Source organism: Pipistrellus kuhlii, unplaced genomic scaffold, assembly GCF_014108245.1.
Source record: "Pipistrellus kuhlii isolate mPipKuh1 unplaced genomic scaffold, mPipKuh1.p scaffold_m20_p_32, whole genome shotgun sequence".
Lineage (NCBI taxonomy): Eukaryota > Metazoa > Chordata > Mammalia > Chiroptera > Vespertilionidae > Pipistrellus > Pipistrellus kuhlii.
Genome location: NW_023425532.1, coordinates 1,649,943 through 1,668,771, shown reverse-complemented (window position 1 = coordinate 1,668,771; position 18,829 = coordinate 1,649,943). Strand labels below are relative to the sequence as shown.

General features: G+C 38.7%; 1 protein-coding gene across 4 annotated transcripts; it reads right to left on the bottom strand.

Annotated features, from left to right (window-relative positions):
- Positions 1–3,069: 3,069 nt before the first annotated feature.
- Positions 3,070–17,293, bottom strand: LOC118731758 (zinc finger protein 182). 4 transcript variants are annotated; one of them, XM_036460577.2, is made up of 5 exons: positions 16,703–17,293; positions 15,345–15,394; positions 10,417–10,543; positions 10,007–10,099; positions 3,070–5,980 (listed from the first exon to the last, which is right to left on the bottom strand). In XM_036460577.2, the coding sequence occupies exons 2-5, from the start codon at positions 15,357–15,359 to the stop codon at positions 4,350–4,352; spliced, it is 1,866 nt and encodes a 621-aa protein (XP_036316470.1). In that variant the 5' UTR covers positions 15,360–15,394; positions 16,703–17,293; the 3' UTR covers positions 3,070–4,349. The 4 variants fall into 4 exon arrangements, with proteins under 4 accessions (XP_036316470.1, XP_036316469.1, XP_036316468.1 ...); XM_036460576.2 differs by having other exon boundaries at positions 10,007–10,102; positions 16,703–17,291; XM_036460575.2 differs by having other exon boundaries at positions 3,070–5,983; positions 16,703–17,291.
- Positions 17,294–18,829: the final 1,536 nt, after the last annotated feature.

Genomic DNA, 18,829 nt, shown 5'->3' with positions numbered 1-18,829 from the left:
GTGCCACAATTTGGGGTGAGGCACTTGGAGGTATTGGAATGGGGTGAACATATTGGTGCATGGTATGGAATGTAAATAAAATTATTTTTGACCAGAAAATAGACCATGTTAGCTAGAAAAATACTACATATTTCTTGCACCCCTACATAATTGCCCCCTTGTAATCTTTATTTCTCTTTGTGTTTTAGTTGGGATAATTTCTATCAACCTATCATTGAGTTCACTGATTTTAACCCCTGTCCTGGCTCTGTTAAGTCTACTGGATAATTCTATTGAAGCCATTCTTCATATCATTCTTTTAAAAATATTTTAATTGATTTCAGAGATGGACAAGGAGAAATAGAAACATCAATGATGAGAGAGAGTCAATGATTGGCTGCCTTCTGCATGTCCACAACTGGAGATCAAGACCACAGCCCAGGCATGTTCCCTGAGCTGGAATTGAACCATGATCTGGTTCATAGATCAGTGCTCAACCACTGATCCATGAGGATTGGGCAGTTTTTACATTTTTAAATGGTTGATAAATGAAGAGTAATGTTTCATGACATGTAAAAAATTATATGAAATTCACGTTTCAATACAATGAAGTTTATTGAAACAGAGCCATAGATAGAAAGCAGGCTGAAAGCTGTCAGGGTGGGGTCGGTGGAGGGATTGAAAAAATAAGAAAAAAGAAAAATATTCATGGACCAGGACAACAGTGTGGTGATTTCTTTGGGTGGCGGAGGGAGGTGGGGAGGGAGGTGGAGGAGGGTATGGGGAGGACAATAGTGATGAACTTGATTTGGGGTGGTGAACACAAGTGTACAGATGATGTGTTGTAGAATTGTACACTTGAAACCTGTAAAACTTGGTTAACCAGTGTCATCCCACTAAATTCAATAAATAAAAAAAAAGGGCGAGGGCGGGGGACACTACAGGAAAAAAAAAAAAAACATGAACATTCAAAAAATGTATGTATCAGGAAAAATTGAAATGTAAAGAATAAGTTTCCTTATGCCTCTTTGTTATCCAACCTCCCTCCCCAAACCCTTCCCCCATCCATAGGCAATCACTGATCTGTTTTGTGTTGTTATAGATTAGTTTGCATTTTCTGCAATTTTATATAAATGGAATTATACCATAGGCATTGTTGGTGGTTATTTTTTTTCCTTCTTTCATCATAATTATTTTGTGATTCATTTGTGATGTTACATGTACTTATATCCCTTTTAATTGCTAGGTGTTATTTCATTGCATAGATGAAATTTGTTTATCCATTCATGTGTTGGTAAAAATCTATATTGTTCCTAGTTTTTTGCTATTACAAATAAAACTGATATGAACATTTGTATACTAGTCTTTGTATGGACATAGTTTCATTTCTCCTATGTAAATACCTAGGCATGAATGGTTTGGTCATATGGTGTGTATATATTTATTTTTTTAAGTATATTTTTATTGATTTTTACAGAGAGGAAGGGAAAGGGATAGAGAGTTAGAAACATTGATGAGAAAGAAACATCCATCAGCTGCCTCCTGAACACCCCCTACTGGGGATGTGCCGGCAACCAAGGTACATGCCCTTGACCGGAATAGAACCTGGGATCCTTGAGTCCACAGACAGACGCTCTATCTACTGAGCCAAACCAATAAGGGTGTGAGTATATATTTAAATATATAAGAAACTACCAAAGTGTTTTGAGAGTGGTGTGTCCTTTTACATTCCCACCAGCAGTATGTAAGTGTCCACTCGCTTCATTTCTCTGCCCTTATAATTTTAGCCATTTCAGTAAGAGTGAAGTGGTTTCAATTTATACTTTCCTAGGAACTAATGCTGTTGAGTTTCTTGTGCTAGTTTGCCATCTGTATATCATCTTGATTGATGTATATTTTAAATTTTTTTGCCTGTTTTTAAACTGGGCTGTTTGTCTTATATGTGTCCCAGGAAATAGGAATTCAAGATTAACCTTAAATGGCAACATCTGACTTGCCCCACCCCACTTCAGGATGATCTTTGATGGCCCTGAATCCCCAGGAATATTCTTTATCAGCAGGAAAAAGAAATGTTTCATTTCTGGTGCCCTTAGGCCTTCTCTCAGCAGAGTGCACAAGGAGCAAGGAGATTAACCCCACATTTCCCCCCAAACTTCTCCCTGTAAAGACTAAATAGTGTGGGGCAAAAGTAGGTTTACAGTTGTGAGTACACAAAACAGTTTTTCCTTCAATTATTGTATTTTTCATACAAACAACTGTAAACCTACTTTTGCCTCATGCTGTATGACATATCTGACTTAACATCGCTCATAAAAAACAATGCACCCACGGCTTATTTTCCTACAGAATAATTTAGGGAATAAAGAAAGCTTAGGAGAGCACAGGCAGAGTCTCAGGACCGACCTGTTTTGTTAAATCCAAACACTGACCAGGCCCAGGTTTTAGATAGCTTGGGTTACCCATTTCCACCTCAGAAGGAAGAGGGATAGAGAGTTAGAAACATAAATGAGAGAGAAACACAGATCAGGCTCAGAAGCATCAGGGCCACAAAGACTGTCATGCACAAAGTAGGACTTCTTATTCTGGAGCACATGTGCTATATTACACAGTCTTTGGCCATGCCCATTTATATAGAACATGGCTCTCGATCTGTCCCTCACCTTGGAAAATGCAGTAACTAGCAGCAGTATGAACTGAGAGGTGAGCACTCAACTTCTCTGTAGATTTATGTTTTATATCTCTTGTTACACACATACACACACACACACACACACACACACGAAATAATTCAAATCATTTTGTTAAGATGTGGAAAGCCATTGACAGGATACAGGATACTTTCACAGATGTCACTATGTATACTAAATTAGAAATGTGTACCAGTCTCAATTATTTTAGGTTTACAGAGAGTGTGGTCCCAGCTTATCTGAGAATCACTTTATTTGCACTTCCGATTGGACATCGTTGTTCTGATTATTCAATTTATTCACTCCAAAAAATTAAAACACCATGAGCATATCTTTATTAAACGTTATGAAATCCTGTATCTAGAATCTGACTTCATTATAATAGTAATAGAGCAAACTATGCTTTTTAAAAGTTTTATTTATCGAGTGAAAAAGTAGTACTTCCACACAGTACAATTTTAAAAGTTATAAAAGGATATACTGTTGTCTCCCTAACAATTCCATCCCCACATCTACCCACTTCCTCTTCTCTTTCTCAGAGGCAATCATGGGTACCAGCTTCTTGTGTTACCTTCCCAGAGACAGTTTATCCATATACACTCAATACTTAGCATATGTTCTCCTTTTTATATACAAATGGTAGCACATTATACTCACTATTCTGCATCTTGCTTTTTCCACCTAATAATGTATGTTGGAGAGCATCCCACATCATTTCATAAATGGTATCCAAGTTCTCTTTATATATTTTATTCATTTTTCTACCTAAAAATTTGCTGAATCAACATACCAGGATTTCAGGAACCAGACCCCTAATGTCATATCTATAGCTTCCAACTTTTTGTTTTCACAACAGTGCATCAGTGAATACCTCTGTGCGTTCATCGTTTTGTACTAGTATATACATGAGTATATACATTCCTAGAAGTAGAATTTCTGGAAAAGCCATGTACATTTGTGGTTTTGGTTACTTTGGAATCATTCCTCTTTAAATAAGTTTTTCCTGGACATGGTGTTTACTGGAGGTTCATGTGGGGGGAAAAAACCAGGGCCACATCTCAGGCAGATCAAAGGTTTTCTTGCAACTGGGATTTTTTTCCATTTGATAAGTTCTTTCAGACTTGGCTTCTCTGGAGTCAGTAAATAGGGGAAGCTATAGGGTTCATCACAAACAGTGCCTTCTCTTGCCCCAGTCCCCACCAATTGCTCCTCTGATAAGTACAGACTAGTTTCTGCTAAGTATGACTTGTCTGAGCAATTCCTTATCAAGGCCCCTGCCTATCTCTCCTCAAAAGCCAAATGGATCTAGGTAACATCCTACCTCCCACCTACCCATACTCTGGGTTACTCCTGTTATGTTTGTATATGAACCTCTGCTAAGTGTCCTTACCAATACTGTCTCACATCTGCAGCCTTGAGCATCCTCTGTCCTCAGAGATCTCCTAACATCTGGGATAGCTGAAACCCATTTGGGTTTCAGCTATCTCCTAATTTTATCAGATACAGAGATTACACTTATGTTTCTTTGCCTCCCTGTATCTTTTGGGGAAAGACTGAGATTAAACAAAAAGAAAAAGGCTGACTTTATCCCTATATTTAAACCAGAAGTCAGAACATACTTTAAAAATGTTAACTAACAAAACGTTTCTTCAGGGAACATAGCAGACACTATTGATTTCTTTTCTAATGTGTAACGAGCTTTGAGTTTCGGGTGTGGCCTTTCCCATGGACTTTCTTTTCTGTATGTGTTCTCTGATGTACAATAAGGTTTGATTTTTGGGTAAAGGCTTTCCCACATTCTGTACACTTAAAGGGTTTCTCTCCAGTGTGAGTTCTTTGGTGTACAGTGAATGTTGATTTTTCTCTAAAGGCTTTACCACACTCAGTGCATGCATAAGGTTTCTCTCCTGTGTGTGTTCTCTGATGTATTATGAGCTGTGATTTCTGGCTAAAAGCTTTCCAACATACAGGACATTCATAGGGTTTCTCTCCTGTGTGAATCCTCTGATGTATAATAAGCTTTGACTTTTCTCTGAAGGCTTTGCCACATTCATTACACTTATAGGGTTTTTCTTCTGTATGAGTTCTTTGATGTATAATGAGATATGATTTCTGAGAAAATGCTTTTTCACATTCATTACATTCATATGGCTTCTCTCCTGTATGACCTCTCTGGTGTAGCATGAGATAGGATTTCTGAGAGAATGCTTTCTCACATTCATTACATTCAAAAGGTTTCTCTCCAGAATGGGTTCTTTGATGTACGCCAAGGTTTGACTTCTGGGTGAAGGTTTTCCCACACACATCACATTCATAAGGTTTCTCCCCTGTGTGAGTTCTCTGATGCACAATGAGAGTTGACTTCTCATTGAAAGACTTCCCACATTCAGTACATTTATGAGGTTTCTCTCCCGTATGAGTTCTTTGATGTATAATAAGAGTTGACTTATCACTGAAAGTTTTCTTACACTCATTACATTCATGGGGTTTCTTTCCTGTATGGGTACTATGGTGTATAATTAGATCAAGCTTCTGTATGAAAGATTCCCCACATTTAATGCATTCATAAGTTTTCTCTTCTGTGTGGGTTTTCTGGTGGACAATGAGATTTGACTTTTGAGTAAATGCTTTTCCACATTCATTACATTCATAGGGTTTCTCTCCTGTATGAGTCCTATAATGTATTATGACAGTGGACTTTTCTCTGAAAGCTTTTCCACATTCTGGACACTCAAAGGGTCGCTCTCCTGTATGAGTTCTTAGGTGAATAATGAGCTGAGATTTTTGACTAAAGGCTTTTTCACATTCAGTACATCCAAAGGGTTTCTCTCCCGTATGAGTTCTCCAATGCACAATGAGGTGTGACTTCTTACTGAAGGTTTTCTCACATGCACTACACTCAAAGGGTTTCTCTCCATTTTTAATTCTCTGGTGTAGACTAAGACCTTTCTTTCGCCTGAGGGTCTTCCCACACTCTTTATATCCATAAGTTTTCACTCCAGGAGTTGTTTTCTCATATTCATTATGGAATAATAATCTTGTACTTCCATTATCATGTCTCTTTCCTACAGAGCTTCTACTAAATAAGTCTAAATAATCTAACATATTATTTCCAAATGACTCATGTTTATGGGGTCTGTGTATTGAAGCAACAAGGTTTGTACTCATATAAAGTGTGTTTCCAAATTCAGTATAGTCATAGTCACTCTTAGTGGTAATTGTTTCCTTGTCAGGAAACCCAACTTGCATCAACAAACATTTATCTTCATCATCCTGGTTCTGCCTCTCAATTTGTTCATCAAATTGGCAGTTTTCTTCTAGAAAGAAATAGAATAAACCATTTTTATACTTTAATATTATAGAATGGACCTTCTTTATAAATTCCCTACCATATGAAAGCTGATACTATTATCTCATTTTTATCAGAGTTCCTGTAGAGAGAAACTTGACCATCAAATACTGCTCTCTTTTTTTTCCTCTAAATATATTTTATTTTTTTACAGAGAGAAAGAGAGAGGGATAGAGAGTTAGAAACATAGATGTGAGAGAAGCATCCATCAGCTGCCTCCTGCACACACCCCCCACTGGGGATGTGCCCACAACCAAGGTATATGCCTTGACCGGAATCGAACCTGGGACCCTTCAGTCCGCAGGCTGTTGCTCTATCCACTGAGCCAAACCGTTTTCGGCAAATACTGCTCTTATACTAAACACCCGCCTACTAGCTTTTTTGTTACTGAGAACAATCTTGCCTTAACATCTAATTCTTTATTGCTACATTTACATCATCTCTTAGTTCCATCCATTTTGTTGACCTTATCACCCTTGATCTTCATTTACTGTATGAACTCTTAACTGTGCCTGATTTACACTATTTATAAAAACCCCAAATTAATAACTAGAAAATGAAAGTTTTAGAATAATTAGCCTTACAAAAGCAAAGAAAAATCTGAAAATCATTGCCCAATCTGGATTCACCTTTGTATCTATCTAAGCCTTTCCTTAAGCCTTAAGTGACCTGACTGTGCCTGAGATAATACACTCTTTTAAACCTCCTTATCCCACTCTCCTTCTACCTATAAAAACCTATACCATGATGTACAACTCCTTGAAGCTCCCTTCTATTTGCTAGATGGAATGCTCTCTGATTCACAACTTGTTCAATATACTTCGTTACATCTTCAAAGTTACTCACTTGAATTTTTGTTCCTTACCATTTGCAAATTTTTATATAATCAGACAACAAAATTCAACAGAAAAGGATTTCCTAATAGCCTCTCATCTATATTTCCTAATGACCATGATGAAAAGTCTTGATTCTCAATGGCACCAACATGATTATTTCAATTGATTCAAACCTCTATACACATTCAGCAGTCTCAGAATAACACTAACAATACTACTGTAAAAAAAAAAATAATATAAGTGGCGCCAATTTAAAATGGAGCTGGAGCTGCTATCCAAGAGGAACTGCCTTGCAAGTTACTACTCAAACCTTTGGATGTTAAACACAGGGCAAAAAACACACCCCTTTGGATTGGGCCTAAGGCAACACTATATTTCAAACAACTGCTTGGAAAGATAATAAAAAATCAGATATTATAACTATGGAACTGATAACTACCAAACTACTGGACTGAAAATTAAAAACATTGTTTAGAAATAGCATCACTATGTTAGTTTACACCTATAGAAATTACTTATTTCTACTGATATAATTGTTTCCCTTCCCTTTTTCATTACTACCCCTTGTCTTTGTCTCCTACCAGAACACTATCTGGGTTTCTGCTTGAAAATGCTTCCCAAGCCGAAACCGGTTTGGCTCAACGGTAGAGCGTCGGTCTGCGGACTGAAAAGTCCTGGGTGCGATTCTGGTCAAGGGCATGTACATTGGTTGCGGGCACATCCCCGGTGGGGGTTGTGCAAGAGGCAGCTGGTTGATGTTTCTCTCTCATCAACGTTTCTAGCTCTCTATCTCTCTCCTTCCTCTCTGTAAAAAAATCAATAAAATATATTAAAAATCGTTTAAAAAAAGAAAAGAAAATGTTTCCCGAATAACTGTTCTTCTTTTTAAGAACTTAAATATTTATTTTTCCATTACAGCTTACATTCAATATTATTTTGTATTTGTTTCCGATATAGAGGATAATGGTTAGCCAATCATATACTTTACAAAGTGTTCCCTTCCATATTTCCAGTACCCACTTGGCACCATACATAGTTATTCCAATATTATTGATTATATTTCCTATACTGTACTTTACATCCCCATGACTATTTTGTAACTACCAATTTGTACTGAATAGCTATTTTTACCTCAAATAAATGCTGTTGCCTCTCACTTTGGCCTTTTATTTTTCGGTTAACACTATCATTAGATGTAATATTAATAAATTAAAAATGTTTAAGTCCAGAATTTGATTTGGAAATACCAACTTGAATATATGATGTATTTTCTCTTTAAAATATCTTTAAATTTTACATAGTTCCTAAAGGTTTAGAAACCATTCTCTAATATCTAAATTGTGGTCTCACAACATTTACCATGAAAAAGAAATGGGGACTTCATAGGAGAAGTGTCTGATTTCAGGTTGGAGGAAGGAAATATATAAAATGATCCTGGAACATCTTATAACATCAGAAAGCAAGGAATCTACCAAAGACTCAGAAGCCAACTTGAAGGAGTTTCCATTGGCTAGTTAATTAATGGAGGTGGGGTAAGGGAAAGTTCTTTATAGAAGAGTGCCAACATACAAATATAGAAGGAATGATAGAAAAGTCATCATTTTCAACCATCTCAGTAATAATTGATTTAGGCAAGAATCATCAGGGAATTCTAAAATCACTGAATAAAAAATTTTTGAGGAACAGGATATTTACACAGTTTGGCAGTTCCACAAAAGTTAAACACACAGTTATCACACTGTTCAACAACGCCACTCCTATGTATATACTCTAAAGAAATGAAAACATACATCACTTCCAAAACTTAAACATTAATGTTCATAGAACCATTAAAGTGGAAACAACCTAAATGTCCCAACAAATGAAAAATAAAATGTGGTATATCCATATCAATATAATGGAATATCATTCTGACATAAATGAAGTACAGGCACATGCTACAATATGGATGGAAACCCCTGAAAACATGCCAAGAAGTGAAAGAAACCAGACATAAAAGGCCATATTTTATATGGTTCCATTTATATGAAATGTCCAGAATAGGAAAAACCATAGACAGAAAGTAGATTTGTATTTGCCAGAGGATGGGAAGGGAATGGAAAGTGACTAATAAGAGCTAGGGGTTTCTTTTTGGGGTGATTATAATGTTCTAAAAGTGATGGCTACAGCTCTGGCCCATGTGACTCAATTGGTTGGGTGTTGTCCCATACACCAAAAGGTTGCTAGTTTGATTCCAGGTTAGGGTACATGCCTGGGTTTCCAGTGGGGATGTGCAGGAGTCTCTCTCTCTTTCTTTCTTTCTCTCTCTCTCTCTCTCTCTCTCTCTCTCTCTCTCTCTCTCTCCTCTCTCTCTCTTTCAAAAAATGAAATACAATAAAAATAAAAAGTAATAGTTGCAGAACTCTGTGAATGTACTAAGAAGTTACTGAATTTGTGTACCTCAGAGTGAATTTTATGGTATGAGAATTATATCTCAATAAAGTTCTTTTTAAAAAGAGATAATCAAGACCTAGCTGGTTTGGCTCAGTGGACAGAGTTCCAGCCTGAGGACTAAAGGGTCCTGGGTTCAATTCTGGTCGCGGGCACATGCCCAGGTTGTAGGCTCAATCCCCAGTATGGGGATATACAGGAGGCAGCTGATCCATGATTCTCTCTCATCATGGATGCTTCTATCTCTCTCTCCCTCTCCCTTCCTCTCTGAAATCAATAAAAATATTTTTTAAAAGAGATAGATAATCTAGATGTTTTAGGAGAATAAATCTGAGAGGAATATCTAAGCTTAATGGAATCAGATAATTCAATCTGAAATTGCAGCACTGGCCTAGGCCTGTGACTAATGTGTCTTTAGATAAGACGGTGAGAAATGAGAATGGTAGAAGTACAGAACAGGAGATTGGCATATACAAGACACTTATATATGGGGAAAGGAGCTGTACAGAAACTTGTGAGCACCAACTTAAGGAGAGTGGTCTGGTGGGTGTGGGACAGAGGAGAGATATCAGTCTTATGTCTGTGGTTTTCATATCCCTATCCTCAAACAATAACCAAGGGCCACAACCTTTCCCCAGCTACCCCTGAAAGCCCTTTCAGAGGTCCTCAGCCCTGACTGACAAGCTGGACCTCCCGTCCCCATAGCCTGGGTCAATCCCACTTACCTGGAAAGCTCCAAATTGGGATTTTTCCTTCTGCCAGGCATGGTTCTTCTACATCCAAATTGAGGATGAGATCTGGTTTAGTAGCTTGCTGTCCTGCTAATGAGAAATGACAACAACACCTCCTTGGTCTTCAGAGCCTCTGAGAAAGAGGAAGGTGAAGTTTGGGGCAGCACAAGGGACCTATCGCTTGACACAATAGTTAAGTTAAATCATTTTGCCTGGGTTTTGAGTTCACAAATACCTTGTCAGGAGAGCAAAGAGAGAAAAAGGTACTCTGATCCCTGGGATTCAGTGTCAAACTTTTCGAACAGTTCAGAGACTTTGCAAGTTCCCAACATTGAGAAAATAAATACCCTTTATTAGACACAGTAATGGTAAACGGCAAAATTACCCAAGGAAGTCATCCTTACCCACAGAGACCAGGTTGCTGTAGGTCTCCAGCATCACCTCCCTGTACAGGATCTTCTGCGGAGAATTCAGATACTGCCACTCCTCCTGAGTGAAATCCACAGCTACATCCTCAAATGTCAGGAGTCCCTATAATTGCACATTCATTTTATTCTGAAATGCTGATCACTGGGTGATGAGGACAGAATTTAGGGAAACTTCTGTTTGGGTACCCAGTTCATGATGATGACTTAATACAGGATGCCTCCTTCATATCAATTTAGTGATCTACTTTGTGGGAAATATCTCTCTATAGTTAGAATTGGTATTATTCTTACTATGAGTGAGGTGAAAATAACGTCAGATTGAAAAAAATTTAAAAGCATGACAACATACTCTATTAGTGCAACCATGTAGAAACAGGCTCTATCATACAAGGCTGGTAGGAGTGTAAATAGTACAAGAGGAAATCTGGCAATATCTAACAAAACTACAATTGTATTTACCATTTGATCCAGCAATGTCACTTGTAGGAATTTAAATAGAAGATATATTTAAACAAAAAGGAAGCAACATATGCACATGTTTCATTGCAGCATTATTCTTAATTGCAAAATACTGGAAATAATAAAAATGCTCACATACATGGGAGAATGGTTAAACAAACTGATACATCCACTAACACAGGGATAGGGAATGTCCAGCCCACAGGCCTCATAAGGCCCAAGAAATCCTTTGGTCTGGCCCCGCCAAAGCATTAGGGGTGAGTTAATTAAATGTTTGACCAATTAAAGCAGCTAATTTTTAAGTTGATAATATTGTAAGGCTCAAGAATGGTGTTATAAATATCCAAATGGCCCTTGGCAGAAAAAAGCTTCCCAACCCCTGATCTAAATAAATAGAGATACATACTATGTTCATGGATTAGAAGCCACAATTGACAATAAAGATCAATTCTCCCCAAACTGATCTACAAATTTAAATCAATTCCTGTAAAAATCCTAGCAAGATAATATTTTAGATATGTAACAAGATTATTCTAAAGTTTTTATAGAAAGACAAAGGCAAAGGAACAAGAATAGCTGAATAATTCTGGGGGGGAAATTTGATCAAGTTAGTGAAATCATAATATTTGATTTTAAGACTGTACGTTACTATTAGGCATATAGATCGATATAAAGAATATAGTCCATGCCGAAGCTGGTTTGGCTCAGTGGTAGGGCATCGGTCTGCAGACTGAAAGGTCCCAGGTTCGATTCCAGTCAAGGGCATGTACATTGCTTGCGGGCACATCCCTGGTAGGGGGTGTGCAGGAGGCAGCTGGTCGATGTTTCTATCTCATCGATGTTTCTAGCTCTCTATCTCTCTCCTTTCCTCTCTGTAAAAAAAAATCAATAAAATATATTTTTTTAAAAAGAATATAGTCCAGAAATAGACCCCATTAATATGGCCAATTGATATTTGACAAACTATAAAGGCAATTCAATGGAGAAAAAACAGTTCTTTCAACAATCAAGGTTAGAACAAATGGGAATTCATATCCAAAATAATGAACCTTGACCTAAACCTCACACCTTATATAAAAATTAATGCAAAATGGATCAGAGGTCTAAATGTAAAACATAAAACTACAGAACCTATAGAATATGAAAAATATTCATGACCTAAGGTTCAGCAAATAGTTCTTAGACATGATGCCAAAATTGCATCCATAAAATAAGTAATTTATAAATTAGACATTTTCAAAATTAAAAATTCTTGCTCTGTGAACAACAGTTAACAGAATGAAAACACAAGCCACACACTTGAAGAAAATATTTACAAACCGTGTATCTAACAAAGAACTTGTACACAGAATATATAAACACTCAAAATTGAAAAAGGTGAAAGGAGTTGTAACTACAGATTGATAGTTACAAAATAGTTATAGGGATGTAAAGTACAGAGTAGGAAATATGGTCAATAATACTGTAATAACTATTTCTGGTGCCAGTTGGTACTGGAAATATCAAGGGGGTACAGTCTGTAAAGTGTCTGATAGTCTAACCACTATGTTATATACCTGAAACTAATCCTATCTATTAAAGAGGGAATATGCAAATTGACCATCACACCATCACAAAGATGGTGGCACCCACAGTGGAGGCTGGGTTTCCATAACACAAGATGGCTGCACCCACAGCAGAGGTGGGGTTTCCATAATACAAGATGTCTACACCCACAGCGAAGGCAGAGTTCCTGTAACGAGTCTTAATGAGCAATCAGCAGGGACCTGAGACTGCATGGTGCTGGGCCGGGGCAAGGAACCTGAGCCTGTGCAATCCCACTTTGTGGGGCTTGACAGGGGACCTGAGGCCACCACCCCTGCCCTGGTGCCAGGCTGGGGGACTTCAGGCTATGCCACCCACCCAGCTTGACAGGGGACCTCAGGCTGTGTTTCCTGTCTGGCAGGGCTTGATGGGGGAATTCATCTGTAATAATAATTTTTTAAAAAAAGATCCTGATAGCTGCAGCAAACCTGAGAAAGAAGAACAAAGTAGGTGGGATCTCAATACCAGATATTAAGCTGTATTACAAAGCCACTGTTCTCAAAACATCCTGGTATTGGCACAAGAACAGACATATAAATCAATAAAATAGAATAGAAAACCCAGAAATCGACCCAAACCATTATGCTCAGTTAATATTTGACAAAGGAGGCATGAACATACAATGGAGTCAAGACAGTCTCTTCAACAAATTGTGCTGGGAAAACTGGACAGATACATGCAAAAAAATGAAACTAGACCACCAACTTACACCATACACAAAAATAAACTCAAAATGGATACAGGACTTAAACATAAGATGGGAAACCATAAAAATACTAGGGGAATACACAGGCAGCAAAATCTCAGACATATGCCAAAGCAATACCTTCACTGATACAGTTCCTAGGACAATGGAAACTAAGAAGAAAATAAATAAATGGGACTACATCAAAATAAAAAGCTTTTGCACAGCAAAAGAAACCATCAGCAAAACAAGAAGGCCCACTGAATGGGAAAATATATTTGCCAATGTTATCACTGATAAGGGTTTAATCTCCAACATTTATAGGGAATTCATACAACTTAACAAAAGGAAGGTAAACAACCCAATGAAAAAATGAGCAACAGACCTAAATAGATACTTTTCAAAAAAAAAAACAGAAGGAAGACCAAGAGACATGTGAAAACATGCTCGAAGTCATTAATTATCCGAGGGATGCAAATCAAAACGAGAATGCGATACCATCTCACACCTGTCAGAATGGCTATCACCAACAAATCAACAAACATCAAGTGCTGGCAAAGATGCAGAGAAAAAGGAATTCTCTAGCACTGCCGGTGGGAATGCAGACTGGTGCAGTCACTGTGGAGAACAGTATGGAGTTTTCTCAAAAAAATAAAAATGGAACTCCCATTTGACCCAGTGATCCCACTTCTAGGAATATATCCCAAGATGCTAGAAACACCAATAAGAAAGTGTATATGCACCCTATGTTCATAGCAGCACAATTTTCCATAGATAAGATTTGGAAACAGCCTAAGTGCCCATCCACAGATGAGTAGATTAGAAAACTGTGGTCCATCTACACAATGGAATAGTATGCTGTACTAAAAAAAAAAAAAAAAAAAGGAATTCTTACCATTTGCAACAGCATGGATGGAACTGGAGAGCATTATGCTAAGTGAAATAAGCTAGTCAGAGAAAGATAAATATCCCATGATCTCACTCATTTATGGAATATAATGAACAACACAAACTGATGAACAAATACAGATCCAGAGACAGAGAAGCATCGATCAGACTGTCAAACCTCAGAGGGAAGGTGAGGAAAGGTGGGAGTAAGGGGGAGAGATCAACCAAAGGAATTATATTCATGCATATAAGCCTAACCAGTGGATACAGACACCAGGGGGTGAGGGCATGAGTGGGGGGTTGGGGGGAAAGGGGAGATAAGAATACATATGTAAAACCTTAATAAAAAATAAAATGGTAAAATAAATAAATAAAATTATATGTTTCAGGGGTACAATTCTATAATACATAATCTGTATATTGTAGTATGTGTTTACCACCCAAAGTCAAGTCTCCTTCCATCTCCATTTATCACATCTTATCCCCTTCTACTTCCCCTATTCCTCTTCCCTCTGGTAATCACCATACTGTGGTCTCTATCTATGAGTATTTGTTGTTTTTGTTTGTTTGTTTGTTTAATTCTTTCACCTTTTTCTCCCATTCCCCAATCTCTCTCCCCATCTGACAACTGTCAGTGTGTTCACTATATCCATGAGTGTTTCTATTTTATTTGTTTAAAAAATAAATTAGAGTGAAAGGGAAAAGGTGGTGGACTTTGGGTGTCTGCAGGATTTTGTCTCTTAGCCAAATGAGAATCAAAATTGGAACTGAGAAAATTACTTCAGGAAAATTTTTGAAAGACAAGCAGTTCCCTAAGATATTTCATTTCCAAATTACATTTTTACATTAGGTCTCCACCTCACTGAGGAATACTATAAGAAATATCTGTAGGTACCAGGGACGGCATTTTTCACCAGGCTATGGTAGAAGACAATTCCATCTTCCACAGGAAGACCCAGCATAGAAACATCTTGAAAGGCAATTGAAGAACCTTTTCTTTCCCGAGAACTTGGTGTGCTCTCCCTATTATAAGCAAGGTGAGCCAGGTTCCTGGTTGTGCTTCCTTCCCTCTGGCTGCCAGAGGCTAAAAGAGCAATTTGCTATTCAGCATTAGTATCTGTTACACCCTAACTCATCCACATGTCTACATGGGCCTTGCTGCCGCTGCTCATCTTCCCTGATCCTAATGCTTATTTATTAATACAAATAATTTTCTACTTTATGTCAGAGATTCCTACATAGCTCACCACATCTATGATAAACAGAGGAAGGAACAGACAAGTCTTACCTGGGCTTCCGCCATTTCCTGCTCTTCTTGGGAAAAGGCAGATGTGTTAGCTGGAAGAGTGGAGAAGTGCAGAGCATATGAGAGACTACACCAGGCTTCCAGGGTCCAGAATTATCTGCCTAGAAATCCCCTCACACCAGACAGACATGAGGCTGTGGAAGTTTGGGCAACCATGTGGTTTTACAAACCACCTGTGTATTCTTGCCTCTTTTCCTTCCTCATATCAATATTTAACACAAAAGATTTTTTCTACGTATACTTATGTACTGACCCAGAAATTGTATTTCTAGGTATTTTCCTTAATGAAATAATGTATCATAATTTCTCTGTAAGTACCTTTATCTCAGCATTGACTTTAACAATGCCGAATTTAAACTATCTTATATGACCCATAATATGGAATTGATAAGAAAATACAGTAGATGAAATGTTATGTAGCTATTAAAAATAACATTGTATGGAACTGTACATTATTATCTGTGTACTTTCTATTGAGGTAACATTGGTTAATCACATTATATAAGTTTTAGATGTGCAACATTATAATTCGACAACTGTATATAATACATAGTGTTCACCCATCTGTGTACTTTATATATATATATATATATAACTTATATTTATATATAAGTTATATATATATAAATTATATATATATAAATTAAGTTTTTTAAGTGTATAAAATAAATATTTAAGCTGAATCACAGTAAACTTCTAAATAAGAAAAAGTAGGTTATAAAATTGCAGGAACTCATTTTAAAACTGTATGTTAAATGTTTTAAAATGCATACTCCTGCAGGGCTGCTGTGGCTCAGTGACTGAACATCAACCTATGAACCAGGAGGTCACGGTTTGATTCCCAGAAAGGGCACATGCCCAGGCTGCAGGTTCAATCGCCAGTGGGGAGGCATGCAGAAGGCAGCTGACCAATGATTCACTCTCATCATCCATGTGTCTATCTCTGTCTCCCTCTCCCTTTCTCTCTGAAATCAATAAAAATATTTAGTTTAAATGCATACTCCTTAATACACACTAAAAAAAAAAAATGCCTAAGAATGGGCACTTAAATATAGGGGCATAAAATTAGTTCCTTAGATTATTTCTTCTATCTTCTAATTAATCTATAAGTTAAATGCATTACTTAAAAAATACATTAAATAAATAAATATGTTACTTATCTGTTAACCACCAAGAAAACAACTTTTTAAAGCATTACCCCATGACATTAGCCCCACCACCCCTCATGCTCCCCCTTCAGACCCTGCAGCCTCAGGCCTCGTCCACCCATGCCAAGCCGCAGGCTCTGAGCGGACCTTAGGCAAGTGAGTCCTCTCAGGTGCCTTCTTCCTTCTCCTCACCTCACTGGGGCCGTCTTGCCCAGGAGCCAGAAGGAAGCCTTCAGGTGCAGAGTCACTTCAGCTGGAACATTGGCACCAGGCCCCTACCTTGGGACAGAGGGAGAGACTGAGCATGCCTAAGGAGGGGCCCTAAGGGTGCTATGAACCCCTAACGCAGGTCACTGTGCTGGAAAATGTGTAAAAGTCAACGTTTAATAAGCCCCATTCAACCCTGACTAGCCCCATAACTTTGCCCACCAAAGACCCTCATTCACTGACCTCTCGGTCCTCTCTCATTCACCCCACAACCCCCTACATCAAAGACCTCCACAAATACCCCTTTGCTCATCCTCCAGAACTCCCCATCACTGAGCCCATCATCCCTAAGTACTCGCCCCCTCATTCTCTGTCTTTCTGTGTCGCAACAACATTTTTCTGTTTGCTGCAGAGGAGACTGTTACAAGAACTAGCCCCAAGCAACACTTCCGCTTCAGAACTAACTCGGGCTCCCCAGCCTACAGGGCTGCAGAGCGGTGTATGTGTGTGTGCGCGCGCGCATGCTCAGTCAGAGCTGGAGCCTGAGTCCGCCAATAGTCAACCAGCGGCCCCTCCCGCCGTCCAAAGCAAGCTCACAGGCGCAGAGGGAAAATGGCCATGCTGTGACATCACTCCAAGAAGATGGCCACGCCCACCGCGTCTCCACCCCAGGTGGGTGGCAGCATTGAGCAGATGTTTACTTTGTTCTGCCGAGGCCGCCATTCCTAAAACTTCCAAGACCAATTTTCTTATGGACGAGAGATGCAGTACCCAATGAACAAAAGCTCTAGCAGGCAGATTTTTGGTGTCTTGTACTTTGGAGGGCAGCATCAGGTTTGTAGGAGTCATAGAACAGAATAGCATGGAGGGCACAGTCTGAGGCATGAAAATGCCGTTGGCTCCATCCAGTGGCTAGGGCTGGGAGTTGACAGTCAAGCGTTTCAAGGCAAACCAGAAGCTGAAAAATAAGTGGAGATGTAGGACACACAACACACACACACACACACACACACACAGAGAGAGAGAGAGAGAGAGAGAGAGAGAGAGAGAGAGAGAGAGAGAGAGAGAAGGAACTCTTTTAAGGTTGATAAGGGTTGATTGCCAGCTCCAGAAATGTTCCTAAGCCAGTGATACAGCTCCTCAGCAACTGTCCTAGGGCTCACAGTGCACATCCACAAGCTATGTGAGGCCAACTTTTCTGCTGCAGACCTAAGATCCCCCCACCCCCATTCTCTGTCCTGGGTATCCTCTACCATCAATCCCTACAGGCGAGACCTCCTCATATAGTGGCCGAAACAGCAAGTAGCTAGGTGAAGTGGTGTGGAAAGCTGACAGCTGGTCCCAGCATAGTCTGCACATGTGACACTCCCACTCAAAGGCCCTCTACCTCGCTAATGAGTCATCACTACAGTTGCTCTTAAGATATATTTTATCAAAACAATGAAAGTGTTGTCAATCATGAGCAGTCATTTTATTGATAGACCATGAGGTAGAAGGTGAGTTTGATGGAACAGCAGCACAGAGGAGACAGTTCTCTGGTGACCTTGGAGTGGCCACGCTTGCCCTAAACTACCTCCAAGTAAAGAATCCCTTTCCAACCTCTAGAAGTCACTAGTGGAGGTGTTGATATGTGCAGTCAAACTGAATCAGACTTTTCTGTCTTGGTTGGTGTATCAGCAAATGGGAGATACATCATACTGGGAGGGTGATGAATTATACTGATGAATGAAGGGCAAATGGGAATAAATTTGGAGAGACAGAGGGCTATGGAATGGAGGTGAATGAGCAGCAGAGTGGAGTGGATGTGAGTAACAGGGCCCATGGTGAGAAAGTGACTATTAGACTGTGCCTTAATCTGAAATAATGGATGAGACTGAGTAAATGAGAAAATGAGACATAGTTTAAGTGACAAAGAGTTCAAATGGGAGAAGACTGTGAGTGAATGGGGTAATGAAAAGTAGTAAATATGAATGGAGTTGATAATGCATTAGAGTTTATATGAATACTAAGAATTACGGTGTGAATGAATGATGATTTATGAGGCACAATATGAGTAAAGAAAAGTGAATTTGGGGGGAAGGTAGGAGTGAATGGAGGCATTGTGGGGCATAG

Bases quoted from the DNA above. Each gene is read 5' to 3' on its own strand.
- LOC118731758 (XM_036460574.2), bottom strand. The intron at 10,103-10,416 runs GTAAGGATGACT...ATTTCTCATTAG, and splicing joins CAGCAACCTGGTCTCTGTGG to CAGGACAGCAAGCTACTAAA. The intron at 5,984-10,006 runs GTAAGTGGGATT...ATTTCTTTCTAG, and splicing joins CCCAATTTGGAGCTTTCCAG to AAGAAAACTGCCAATTTGAT.